Source organism: Meleagris gallopavo, chromosome 17, assembly GCF_905368555.1.
Source record: "Meleagris gallopavo chromosome 17, MGAL_WU_HG_1.1, whole genome shotgun sequence".
In the NCBI taxonomy this organism is placed as follows: domain Eukaryota; kingdom Metazoa; phylum Chordata; class Aves; order Galliformes; family Phasianidae; genus Meleagris; species Meleagris gallopavo.
In genome coordinates, this window is record NC_139420.1 from 9,895,247 (window position 1) to 9,907,829 (window position 12,583).

The following is a 12,583-nucleotide window of genomic DNA, read 5'->3' on the forward strand; positions in this document are numbered from 1 at the left end:
CATTGTGATCCTTTTCAACCCAGGCCATTCTATGATTCTATGATCTTCACATATTTTAGTGTCATCCATAATGCTGCATTTACTCTCCAGTTCCTCCTGCCTCTCCAGCCCAGAACAGCATTCCAGAAGCAGAGCATGAGCAGCGTGTCCCCAAAGGCTGAGCATTCCACCAGCTGGTGACTGAGAGCTGCAATTTGGAGGTAGGCAGTTGGAGGCATTGCCAGGCGGCCTCGTCTGACCCCAGTGCTGCTCACACACTCTCAGAAAATCTTGAGTCACCTGTCACATCCATAAGTCATCGCCCATATGACTAATGCTATTTTCATTTGAAGGCTTTGGAACATGCAGTCTCAAAGGCAGATTCCCATGTGCCTTTGGAAGGATGAGAAGTCGGAATCAAGCTTACAATAGAAATTGTTTCTTGATGCATTAAATAAGTAGCTCAGCAACCGAAACAACATGCTTATATGGACAAAACCTTGAACTTGAGTAATTTCTGTTGATGGCATTCAGCTGCCGTGATGCCCTGAAGAATTAAGCCAGGCACTATTTAAACTGTCTTTCCTTTAATCTTTCCATGTCTAGAAGGGAGTTTTAATACGAAGGATTTGCAGCTTTGCCAGCTTAGCACCCAGCCTGTGATCTGTGTCTTTCTTGACCATACTTTGTGCCGTGCTGTGGTGCTATGCCAATCCCCAGCACACAGTTTGCTCTTGGCAGCACTTTGCATCCCAGGCTCTGCTGATGGCCATTACTGGACATTCATAGTCCTGCTAAGAAGGTTTGCACATCACACAGCCTCGCCGTGCACATCTGTCCCAGTTAGAATGGCATTCTGACCTAGAGCTTCTCTTTAGGTGTTGGCACAATGGGGATGGGTTGGGGTTGAACTTGGTGATCTTAGAGGTCTTTCCCAGCCTCAATGATTCTGTGCTTTAGTCAAGACATTTTAAATCCCAGTTTATTTTTGAGTATTAGAGCTGTGCTGATTTTGTTTATGGTGCTGTTCCTTTGACTGGAGATGGACAAATGCTTTTCTTCCTCGGTTTGTTTTCTGTTGTTCTAAAGCCAAATGGATTTTTCACTTGGCTGGAGAGTGCCAGACCTGAAATACTGCATTCTTCGCCCATGTGTGCAGGTATGTGGTAAATACAGCACCTCTGGGTGAGGCCAGTCAGCTGGGGATGAATAATCATTTCATTCATCTGCCTTCTGTCATTAGTTTATCCCTGGTGGATAACAGGAATTCAAAGGAAGATATCACTGACTAGCTGAAACATTACAGATCCTTTTTCTGAATCTCCTTGAGTTACTTTAAAGCAGCTCAGTAGCAGTGCACTGTCATTGAGAACAGTAGGCAGAAGTGGTGGGTTTGGGAATGTAATGACAAGCAGGAGGTCTCCTGTGCGGATGTTATTTCCTAATAAGCAAGAAGGTGCATTAGTTTCTTATCACTAATTCAGGTAAGTGTTACTTCACATATCATGATAAGGCTGTAGGTATCTGAGGGCAAGTGTTTGACCTGACCCAGAGGAGGGTTGGTTGGGTGTTGTTGCACTTGGTTGTGTCCTCTGCTGTGAGTGGTCTGGGCCTGATAGGAAGTCTTGGGTCTGACTGGTTGCCCTCTTTTTATTTTATTTTATTTTTGGGCCTTGCTCGTTTTCTTGCTGGTGGAATCCAGTGGTGGCTGATATGTCAGTGTCTAGGACTTCAAGGCTTTGTGTGTTGTCAGGTGTGGCATGCTGAATTCAGTGCCAGCCTCAGCCTTATGAGCTTTGTCCTTATTGAAGGCCATCTGAAAAATGTGCTCTGAGAGCAGACTTCCAAACAAACTTGAGAACCTTTACAAAAATCAAAGAATTTAATCTAATTTCCTGCTTTCTGCCCTTTGATACACAAACATATAAACATGCCAAATATTACAGAGCACAAGAATAGAGCCTCTTCACCAAAACAGGGATGGTATTTATGGGTGGTAGTACCTCCCTTTACTGCACTTTCAAACGATCCCTTCGTAGTGGATGGACTTTCCTAGATGTCGTGTTTTCATGTATTAGAATGAGGCGCTGGATTTAAATACTTCATTTTAAATGCTGATATTTGCTTTTCTTTGCAGAATATTGGCAGTGCACAGGATCTGGGGAGACGGGAGCACACAACAATGCTGCTGAAAGGAATCTGAGCCACAGAGCATGCTTTGTGCCACAGTTACCCAGGTATGCTTCAGCAGAGTGTTCTGAGCACCTCTAATGAGCCACAGTTGGCTGTGCTTGTTGCTCCATTACTTGTCATCCTGAGCCAAGGGGAATGTCTCAGAGCATAATTTTGGTCTAAGGCTGCTTTCATCCTTGCTCTGCCTGGGTGGCGTTTGCAGTTTGAAATCTTTCAGAGTCTTTAACGTATGCTTTAATTTAACCTGATTGCTATATTTCAGCTAGTTTTTCTTCAAATATTATACTGATTTGTGATGTAAAGAAGGCAGAGCACTTTAGTGTTTATTTTCACGTGTATTTTTGTTGATGCACTGAGAAGATGTGATAATAAGCCAATAAGCCAGGTACTGAACTACATATTGAGAAGTAGGGTTTTGAGTTTTGCTCCAGACTGCTGTTAGGAACTGCTGCAGTTAATCTGCTGGGCCTCAGAAGGCTAAAGCTGAGCAGAGGCATCCATCATTCCTCTGTACACCAGCGGTGAGGAACCAATGCAGATTTTTCAGGGTGTTTTTATGGTAAGCATGGAACTTTGTAGTGTTTTGCTTTTTGCAGGTTTAATATTGAAAATCTTCATTTAAGTGCAGCCCAGTGCCATGATTCTAATTACGTACTTGTGCTAAAGAAGGTGTTAAAGGGGTGAATACCTGCCTTGCACGATGGAGTCTGGGAGCTTTCAAAAGCAGATCTGTGATGGAAGTTCTGGCACTCACAGAGTTACAAAAACCAATAGTACTGGCTGTCTTAGAGCACTGAAAACTTAAAATAATGTATATTTAACACAAAACAAAACCCCACACTCACATGATTGTGAAGTGTTTCTGTGGAATAGAAGCTAACTGTTCTTTTAGCACCAGCTGGCAAGTGGGAGTAGAGAAACAAAGCAAACAACCAGCAGAGAAAAGCAGGAGGAACAATAGTGAGAGTCTGAAAAGTGACACATTAGGAGAGCAGCATGAAGAATAAGCAACTTGTGTCACAGGATGTTGTGCGTGGCAACAGGACTTTTGTCTTCAAGTGGACTTTAGTGTAATTGTAGCTCTTGCTTCCTGTATGAGATAGAGCTGTTGTATTCTGAATGCATTTTAATCTCTCCATCTAAATTGGCCTAATAATTAAAAAGAATTTGCTGAAGGAAACGATAGTGAAGTCTGTTGCTCCTGAAAGTGCTTCCTCTTGTTTTGCTGTCATAGAAACACGTGTAAAGGAAAGAGATTTGAAGATGAACTTTTTTAACCAGGTGCTGAATGCTGTCTACCAACTACTTTGTCGATGAAGGAAGAAACTGATTGGGAACTGAAGGCACCAACTAGTTCATAATCCTGTTCAACATGCGCAAAGGGGTGCCAAAGGACCCAGAAATAGCTGACCTGTTCTACAAAGATGATCCTGAAGAAATATTTGTGGGTTTACATGAAATCGGACATGGAAGTTTTGGAGCGGTTTACTTTGTAAGTATGATCCTTTACTCTTTTTTTTTTTTTTTGGAAGATAAAACCACGCTAAGGTTTTCAGGAAACATCCTTTCAGCTCTTAGTGCTTTGTGTGTATGAGCTTGTTCATTACACAGCTTGAAAATAAGTGTCTCCAGAGCACTCCTGAGCTCTTTGCTGTTGCAGCTGTACTTATAGTGGCAGCTAACTATAGGCGTAACACATCCAACCATACAGGTTGAGTATATGCTGTCTGGTGCTGTCAGATGCTGAAAGTTGAATCAAGGCAGCTGGAAATAAATTGGTCAAACTGGAATTACAAGACACACTGCTTGGTGCTCGTATGCTTGTAAATCGTTGCAAATAAATGTATCTAGTGAATTAATGATTCAAAATGCTTTTGGAGTTAAAAGCTACTTCTGTTAATGAATTGGTTTTGTTGCTGTTTGAGTAAAGACTTTGTGGAAGTAGCATCAAATTACTTTCAGGCTTCCTGAGTGATTTCTCTGCAAAGGGAAAGTCTTATGAGAAGTGGGAATTCAAGAGGGAAGCAGGTACTGTTTTGATTGATAGTCAAGGGAATTTAATGTGGAATAGTGCTTTTACAATTAGAGAGAAAGAAAGCCAAATCCAAGATACTGGACTTGGAAGTAATTATAATCCAGCCCTTATCAGTGAAAATTAAATAGAATTCAGTATCAAAAAATAGGTCAAACACGAATTATGGTTGCTGAGTAGCATGTCCTGACACTCCAGAAGATCAAGTGCACCAGAACTGAAAGTTTAGAATATCAGACATGAATGCAATTAGACAAATGCCCGCAAGACTGGAAGCTGTCACACTGTTCACTGGTTGTAGTTTTGTGCAGCAGTGGAGGTGTTGGCAGAACCAAAGGGGTTTTCTGCTATGGGGATCTTCAGCAGAAGGACACTTGTAGTTGTTGGGTGAGGTGACAGATAGGTGGAAGTGTAATATTAAGTGTACTGCATGCTAAGAGGGTGAGGTTGTGAAATTTACAAGGTATGTTGATCCACTCTGTAAGAAGAAGTGCTTTTCAGACAGGAGTAGGGGGAGATCCTGCTCACTGCATTTCCCAGATGAGGAAAAGGATGCGTGATGTGCTTTATGGCAGTGGTGAAGTAGTGAAGTTGTTTTCTTTGTCCTTCAGCTCCTCGTGCTTCTAGGGAAAGAGAGTGAGGAGTAGCAGAGATCTAATCTACCAAGCTGGCTTACAGGAGAAATCTTGCCATGGTTAGGTAGGAGACTTCTGTGGTTCCCCAGAACTTCTCTTCCTTCACCTCCTGTATACTTCATCAGCTCTGTGTTTGGAGAGTTGAGCTCAGTTCCTCCCTGGCTGATCATTATGTAGTATTTCTGAATACTGTGGGACTTTTATGCAGTTCAGTGCTGCTTCTCTGACAGAACTAAATACTGTGGGCAAGTTGGGCTATGAAGCATTTGACATCGACTTTTCAAGCCTACTTGAGTTCTGTGAGTTTGTATTTGAACAAGGTCACGAGGAGCCTTTTTTCCTACCAAGAAACTGGGAGAAGAGGAATATTCCTGCCAGGCCTAATAAAAAAAGAAAGAAAGCAGTGATGTTCAAATGTGTTGTGTCTCAGGCTCAAATTTTGCCATTCTGAAAATGGCAGATAGTCAAATAAAGCTGGTAAAGGACTTGGGGACTGTAACTTTGGTGACACTGGCAAAAGATTTTGGTTCTCCAGTGTGTTATTGCCAAGGCTGGGTGAGTTGCTTGAAAGAAGATCTTCTTAAAGCAACACCTCCATCCACAACTGAGAGAATGTGACAGCAGCTTAATGTGGCAGTTATACCCTTTAGCAAGAAATTGTGGCTGACATGAGAGATTGTATGCTCACCTGAAGAGATCTGGAGTTAGTGGCAGACAGGAATATTTGGAATTTTGCTTAGAACACCAGCATGAGCTCATCTGTGTGAGTGAAACACTGTGCTGAATGAGGACAGTGAGTGGCTCTTGAAACTTCTTAGCCAGAAGTTACTTGCTTCCAGCTTTTTCTGACTCGTTTGATGAGCAGTGTGTGCTGGAGCAGAGCAGCGTAAGTGTGTCAGCTCCCTTTAGTCATTGCTGTGCTCTCATGGTTCACCCAGTGCCATTTGTCTTTGAAGTCCCCGTATGCATCGTGAAATGGCTTTGATTAATGCATTACCTGAGAGCATAGTACTCAGCCTCGTGAGCAGCTGAAATGAGGGGTTACCACAGTTAGCTTTATTTTAAGCTTTTAACTGATGCTAATTTTTTGTCCTCAAAAGCGAGTGAGTGGTTAGGTTAGAGTACTGGGATTTCAGTACTCCTAAGTCTTAAAGGATTCCTTTAAGACTTAAAATGTTTGGTCCTTAACGTGCAGAAATGAAGGCAGTGCCATGCCAGGCAAGCAGAGCTCTTTCTAAAACTGAGTTCTCAGCCTCTGGTCAGCGTGCCTGTGTTGTACAGCTACAGACAAGTGTGATTTTTCTGCCTGAATGATATTTATTGTATGCTGGGACCTGGTGGCTGTGATATTAAAATACTAAACATATAACTAATCTGTAACACAGAATCTGTCAGTGTCCCATACCTTCCTTTGACATTTCTTCCTTTAAATTAGAACAACCAGATGCCAGGTGAGTGTTCTCCTGAGCCTTCCCAGTGCTGCCCTGATATGAGATGGCAATGGCAAAGATGACCTGCAGTTCAGAGGCACTTCTTGTGACTGCTGACACTCACCTACTGCCTGATTTACTGTTGGCAAGGATCAGCTTAGCTTTGAGGTGTAAGTTATCCAGTGAAGATGGAAAGAAGAACTGGAGTCCTGCTGGGGCTGTGAAAACTTGTATGAGATGTCTCTACCGGCGGGATCACTTGCCCTGGAAGAGAGCTTGGGATAGCATTGGTTTCCATGCAGGGATCACATGAGCACAATGCTAGCATATATAGCAGCTCTGCTTTTTTTTGTTTGCTTTGGGCTGAAAGCAAATCCTACAGCCTGTCTGAGCACTGAGTTGTGTATCAGCTCTCTGACATACTTGTTTGAAGATGTGTGTTTTTGTATTACAATCCATCGTGTTTGGGTCTGGCAATTTTTCTTGCAAATGTAAATGTCCTGAGTTTTTTCTGTCTTGCTTTTAAAACTGATTTCACAATGGTTGTTTGGATGAGGTTTGCATTGATGTGAATAGCATGGCTCCATAATTTGACATCTGCTCAACCACCACCAGCAAAGAGCACCACTGTGTGAGGATTGCCTACATTAGGTGACCCAATTTCATGAGTGACGTGAATTACATGTTCCTTTTCTTGCTATAAATCCATTCCTGAAATCTTTATTTTGTGGTAACAGCCCAAGAACACCAAAATAATTTGCTTTATAACAACCGTGGCAGTAAGAGGAGGTCTGCTCCCCAACATGGGTTGTCTTCAGCTGTTGGAACATCCAAAGCCACCTTGCTTGAATGGTGTAGAAGTACATAAATCAATTGTTTGAAGAGCAGAGGTTTGGAAAAAGCCCAATATTGGATGAAACTGGACAAAAGTGACGTTAGACTCATTGATCTTTTTTGCCTGGTTTTTGGAACCAAAACGAGATGCTCTTTTTTTCGCTCTAGAGCAGAGAGTCTGAGTCATGTAGGCTTTGTCCAAAGATGATGCCGTTAAAATCGTTGTACAGCCTTTGCCTCAACATTGGAAATAATTGGAAATAATTTAAAAAAATGAACTGGAGAAGCTGCTAAGCAGAGGAGCAAACCAAGTAAAGCACGGGAGTTTTGCTTTTGCTTTTCTGGCAATGAGTTTGAGGGGAAAGGATGAATGTTCAGTGAAGCAGTGATCCATCATTCTGCAGCCCTTACACATATAGGTGGTTAGCTACTGCTTTTAAGTACCTTAGGGCATAAGCCTGCCATAGTGCTTGAAAATTAGATTTCTGGTATTACAGGTATGGCAAAACATCCAAAATAATGGATGTCACTTAATTCAGCCTTTACTGCCTCAGGGACGTTGCCCAGATGACATGGTGGTTCTTCTCTCAGCAGTATGCATTTACCAAATTGTTGGGGTTTTCCCCACTTTATCCTGCACTCCAAATCCAGAAAAGTGGAAACAATTTGCAGTGGAAGGAAGGTTGCTTTCTTTTAATTGAGCTAAATTCCAGTTCGAAGCATCTCAAAACTGGAAGCTGAAGTACCTGTTTGACAGTGTCACTGCTGGCGTGGTTGGCTTTGGGTGACATTTTGTTGTGCCTTTTCATTTGTTTCTTTAGGAAATCTTTTAACCTAAAGCTGTTTTTACAGCAGTTTCAATCAAACTGTGTTCTGCACACTCACAGTATGTGTGATACTGGACCTCGGTTTGTGTGTTACTGAAGAGGTAGCAAGAGTAGTAAGGGATGAGGGAGGGCAGTGATTACAGAAAGATAAATAACGCCAGAAAAGAGTGATAAAATAGTTGTCTCATAAATCTTATCGTGATGCAGGTGTCTCTGAAATGCAGGAGCTTGCCAGGATGTGATACAGGGGAAGAAGGTCTGTGTTTGCTAAAGGCACAGCTCACTCCACGAGGAGGAAAAAAAAAAATATATATTTTTTTCCTCTGAATTTCTTTTTCCTCCTGCAGGCTACGAATTCCCACACTAATGAGGTGGTGGCAGTCAAGAAGATGTCCTACAGCGGCAAGCAAACCAATGAGGTGAGGTGGTGCAGCCAGTTCTGATACAGCTGTACTGGAAAGCTGGTCAGTGAAATCAGCAGAGCAGCCTTGTGATGCTGTAGCTGTTGCTCACTTCCACAGGAAGCACAGAGGTTTGTAGAGGGAAAATGAATTGATGCAAATCTTGACAAATAGTTCAGTTTAAGAAAGCAAACAGGGATTCAGAATGCTTGCAGGGTGGTTATTTCTGTAATAAGTGCATTAATAACACCTGGGCTGCAGGAGCCATAACCACAACTCACTGAGGTGTCAAGGGAAGTGTAGAGCTGACCTGAAACACTGCTCTGGATTTATAATATAACATTTCATAGGCAGAGTATTTGGAATATCAGCCTCGCTTCAATTATTGCTTGTTAATTGCTGCTCTTATTTGCTGTTATTAGCAAACAGCCAACTGCTCCTGCCTGCAGCGTGTGCCGTAGCTGTTGTCTGCTTTGGGGCAGGTGAGCAGCTCATGGTGCTTAACAGTTGCAATGCTTTGAGTAAAATGTACTGCAAATAAATGAGGGGAAAAAAAACCTTTTCTTGTTCTCCAGTCAAACTGCAGCAGGGATGCAAAGCTTCAGAACAGTCATGCTTTTGCAACTACAGCAACTCTGGTCATCTTGCACCATAAAATTGCCTCTTGGCTGCTTTTCAGCCTTTTCTGCCATGCGTGGTACGTGAGAGCACGTAGGGGATTAACTGGGGAAATGTACCCATATCTTTTTGTTTTGTTTTTATTAGAAATGGCAGGATATCATCAAAGAAGTCAAGTTTCTGCAACAACTGAAGCACCCAAACACCATAGAATATAAGGGCTGTTACCTGAAGGAGCATACAGCATGGGTGAGTGGGGTGGTGTTCAGGGGCTCGGTGTGCAGAAGAATGCATGGCAGCCAGGCATCCAGTACATGCAGTGTCTTTGCGTGCAGCAGTATTCATCCATTGCTGCCCATTCTCTCTTTCATCTCAAGAAGCTTCCAGATATTTTAAAAGCAATGGATATTTAGGATGCTAGAAGAAGATCCCTGTTTCTCTATAGCAGATCTCTATTCAAACAGGTTAAAAAAATTAGTATGGAACATCCTCTATGGTGTCTCCTTATGAACTTCCCAATGTCTAAACCTTCTTTCCAACAATGTAGGATGTCTGTCATTGCTGGATTCTACTTGGAGCATTTTGTTTTGTTCACTGCTTACTGCAATTTCCTAAAACTTCACTTTTCACTTGCTTCTGCAATTCTGCAGCCATCCAAATAGCAGCAGTTTGTGGAGGAGTGTCCATCCTATTACTTAAATGTGTGCTTTTTTTTCTTGCAGTTGGTTATGGAGTACTGTTTAGGATCAGCTTCTGATTTGCTAGAAGGTGAGTTGTATGAAGTCTTCAGGTTTGTTTCTTCTAATGCCCCCTCTGAGCACAGTGGGGGAGGCTGTTTGCACAGAATGGTGTTTTACAGATGGTGGAGGCAGTTTGTCTGTACCACTCCATTCTGTAACCAGAATGCTTGTGTTTGTCATACTGTGGGTGAGCTGAGATTTTCCCAGAAGGCCAGTGCCACGTATAATTGGCACGCACGTTCACAAGTTGTAAAATGAAGATATAAAAGTTTACAGCTGGATGGCTGTAATTTGCACCTTCTCCATGACTGCCTGTTACCTGAATACCCACAATAAAAGCCCCGCCTTTCGGTTTGTAGGAATAACTACAGGTGACTGTAAATCAAAAGAGGGGTATGACGTCAAAGCTGAGGCCACGGCACCTGCAGAGGGATGGGAGTCTAAGCAGCAGCTTGTTAGAACTGTTACTCTTTGCAAGCCTTGTATTTTGTATCTAAGATACAGCCAGTCAAAGGCATATGCTGGTCTGATCCAGGGATCTAAGGAAGATGCTTTGGGGCATCTCTGTAGTATTCTTCAACTCTGTTTCTGCTAAGAAAGATGGGGTTGGAAGGGGAAGTTTTCTTTGCTAAGGACTGAAGTTGTGTTTCAAATACAATGGCAAGCTGTGGTCAGACACATCACCTGGTGCTAGCAGTAACTGTTCCCTTAGCAGGACTGTGGTTTCACAAATGTAATACATACAAAGGATGTATGCAGACTCAAAGCTGCTATAGAAGATAAGTGTGATGAAGGTGGTGCCAACCTCGTAGCTTGCAAAATGGGAGGATTTCCTCTTTAGAAACATTCTCAGGAAAAGACCACACTGTACATTCTTACGTTTTCTCCTGCATTTTTTCCATAGTTCACAAGAAACCACTTCAGGAAGTGGAGATTGCTGCCATCACCCACGGTGCCTTGCAGGGGCTGGCCTACCTGCACTCTCACTGTAAGATACACAGGTAAGGCTGCTGCTGGATGTCCTTCGAGTTACACTGGCTGAGTCTGAAAATCACTTTGCTCTGTCTAAGCAGCTTTGTTAAGGTTCCCCTGCTAGAATTTCCTCCAGTGTATTGACAAGCCCACCCAATACCAGGGTAGATTTATAAATAAAAGCTATTGGATGTAAGGAATATATTCCTTCTGAAATAATTCCATGTGGTTATAGTCCAGTGCTAATTCTCTTTCATGTTAGCAATTTTCTCTGCAGACCTTGGTAACAAAGTGTACACTTCCATGTCAGCAGTAAGCATGGACAGGAAAAAACACAGTGTAAATCCATCAACTATAGTGGTGTGGTAGAGCTAGACTACTTTTAAGACTTGACATCTTAAGAATTTTTTACATGTGAGTAAGTAAAACTTTATGCTTCCAGAAATCAGCTGCTGAAAGCATAAGACAAGGCTGAAACTGCCTTAGGAGAAATAAGAGCATGCACAGGAGGATTCATAGCTGATCACTGATGCCAGCTCCTAGATCTGTCTTTCCAGGAGTTTTGAGTTTTCTACAACCATCTGTCAATGCTGTTGCATGATCCCATTTAGTGTTTTTGTGCTACTGTGAGTACTGCTGCTGTTCTGTATCAAGGAGTTGCTGTGGAAGTGATGAGAGCTACGTGAAGGCAATGCAAGTGAGGAGTCAGCGGGATGAAGCAGCTCGAGACCAATTTATGGGGTTAAAAGCCTCTCTGTAGTCTGCTGGCAAGCTTTAGGCAGAAAATTTACATTGCTGAGGCAATGAGAAATTTAGAGTAATTATTATTTGTCACATACATGAGGTTATTAAAACAGGCTTAGGGGAAATATTAAGCTAGATGTGAATACCAGTTCATGAAATTAAAGTGAAACAATTCCTGATTAACCCTGGGCATATATGCACTTGTGCATAAGAATGCCTGTTCTGAAAGTCTTTGCATACAGTCAAAATGTATTAAATTCTTCTCTGTAGTAAATGACTGCCTGTATGGGCACTACGAGAATTATTTTTTTAGTGGTAGTCATTAGGACTTCTTAAAATGGCATAATAAGTATACTGAACCTCAGTTCTCTGAACTGTCCATTAACATGCCTATTGCCTGGCAAGGACAGAGATGGATTATTTCTCTTTCAACATGGAAAAAGTTGTTTCACAGTTGCAGAGCGACAGTGAGGAAGGTTAGCGTCATGGTTTTATGTCAGTATCATGCAGATCTTTCCTTTCTGACTGGCTTCCATCCAAAGGCCACTCTGGTTCCCTCCCAGAAAAGAGGACCAGCAAGAGGATTCTGATAGTGCCGTATCCAAAACAGGAGAGGTGAAAGGTAATGAAGCTGGGAAATGGCAGTCTAGTGGGAGGAGTGCTGTGCTGATGTGCCCGGCTGCAGGTAGCTGTGCCTGGAGCAATCCCTGCTCGGTGTGTGTGGGCACTGGGGCGAGAGAGCAGGTGATGGGGGAGCTGGGACCAACGCTGGCGGCTGGTGCCTTGGTTTCCCTGCCTCACAGCCTGCGAGGCAAAACGTGACCTGGTCTGGAGGGACACCTGGTGGAGATGCAGGAAAAGGCATCTGCCCTGCCTCTGAAGTACTTCTTGGTCTGTGCCTGCAAACACAAGACATTCTTCATGCTTCTGCTACGGAAGTGATGGATCCGTAGATCCAAAACGTGAAGGTGTGTCAGGACTCGTCTGAGCAGCACACGTGCCAAAAACGTGGGCATGTTGGTTTTGAAGCAGAGCTGCCCTGGAGCAGAGCCCAGCTGTGTTGCTGAAGCATTGTAAGACAGTGCCTACCTATAGCTCACGGTCCTACAGCAGTGCTGTCCTGTGTGCTGCCCTTTGCAGACAAAGGCATCTCACCAGTGCCTGTTTGCATGGTTGCA

At 43.0% G+C, this 12,583-nt stretch overlaps 1 protein-coding gene across 6 annotated transcripts in view; it reads left to right on the forward strand.

The window, feature by feature from the left end:
* Positions 1-12,583, forward strand: part of TAOK3 (TAO kinase 3) — a 70,204-nt gene that overhangs the window by 23,465 nt on the left and 34,156 nt on the right. For 4 of the 6 annotated variants that reach the window (XM_085238723.1, XM_085238728.1, XM_085238724.1 and 1 more), the window contains exons 2-7: positions 2,117-2,216; positions 3,454-3,664; positions 8,278-8,349; positions 9,097-9,198; positions 9,672-9,717; positions 10,594-10,690. In XM_085238723.1, coding sequence (XP_085094849.1) covers positions 3,545-3,664; positions 8,278-8,349; positions 9,097-9,198; positions 9,672-9,717; positions 10,594-10,690 — 437 coding nt within the window. In that variant the 5' untranslated portion in view covers positions 2,117-2,216; positions 3,454-3,544. Of the gene's footprint in view, positions 1-2,116; positions 2,217-3,406; positions 3,665-8,277; positions 8,350-9,096; positions 9,199-9,671; positions 9,718-10,593; positions 10,691-12,583 lie in introns of all 6 variants that reach the window. The other 2 variants (XM_085238726.1, XM_085238727.1) reach the window with 1 other exon arrangement.